The sequence below is a fragment of the Fulmarus glacialis genome, unplaced genomic scaffold (genome assembly GCF_000690835.1).
Source record: "Fulmarus glacialis isolate BGI_N327 unplaced genomic scaffold, ASM69083v1 scaffold14793, whole genome shotgun sequence".
Classification (NCBI taxonomy): Eukaryota; Metazoa; Chordata; class Aves; order Procellariiformes; family Procellariidae; genus Fulmarus; species Fulmarus glacialis.
Window position 1 is genome coordinate 26,049 of NW_009205014.1, and position 786 is coordinate 26,834.

Below are 786 nucleotides of genomic sequence, written 5' to 3' on the forward strand. Positions count from 1 at the left end.
ATGTCTACCTTTGGCTACAGAAGAGAGCTCAGTAAATATGAAGACATTGATGAAGATGAGCTCCTCGCTTCTCTCACTGAAGAGGAGCTGAAGGAGCTGGAGCGGGAGCTGGAGGACATAGAGCCTGACCGTAACCTTCCAGTGGGACAACGGCAGAAGAGCCTGACGGAGAAGACACCAACGGGGACTTTCAGCAGGGAAGCGCTGATGGCCTATTGGGAGAGGGAGACCAGGAAACTCTTAGAAAAAGAGAGATTGGGTGCATGCGACAAGGTAAGTCGCTGAGGCATTTGCTGTTTCCTAGAAATATTGGGGTTTGTTCTTCTCCGGCATGATCTCGCTGACTGTTTTCATTTTCTTTCAGTCTCTTGTAGCATTTTTAAGAACATCGTTAGCCATACATTTGTGCCTGCTAAAGCGCTGCGTATTAGCTCAGAGAGTTTTTGCTCTCTCTGGAGGAAACTTATGTGCTCACTTGAGAACAGAAGAAAGTCCCGTAAAAACTATCATTAGTGATTAAAATAGGAAAAATTTTAAAGGGCGTGTTAGAAATTATTGCCAGGTATCGATGCGCACTTTTGGATAATATTTGATTTCGTTTAAAAGCTAAAAAAAGTACCTTTTCCTTTCCTTCAAAAAAACCGGTATTGACTGCTGAGAAGTACGTCGGGAAGATAATTTTGAATACATATTATGTCAGAAGTCGAGTAAGCGGTCGCCAGGCTTTGTGCTCGCTGGAAGGAAGCTGCATTGCAGTCAGCAGCTTATGTTGCTTTGTTCCTGCTG

The 786-nt window shown here is 44.1% G+C and overlaps 1 protein-coding gene across 1 annotated transcript in view; it reads left to right on the forward strand.

Moving 5' to 3' along the window:
• The window catches only part of LMOD2 (leiomodin 2 (cardiac)), a 6,366-nt gene continuing 5,580 nt past the window's right edge, over positions 1-786 (forward strand). The window contains exon 1 of the mRNA XM_009575227.1: positions 1-277. Within this exon, the coding sequence (XP_009573522.1) occupies positions 1-277 (277 nt within the window). The remainder of the gene's footprint in view (positions 278-786) is intronic.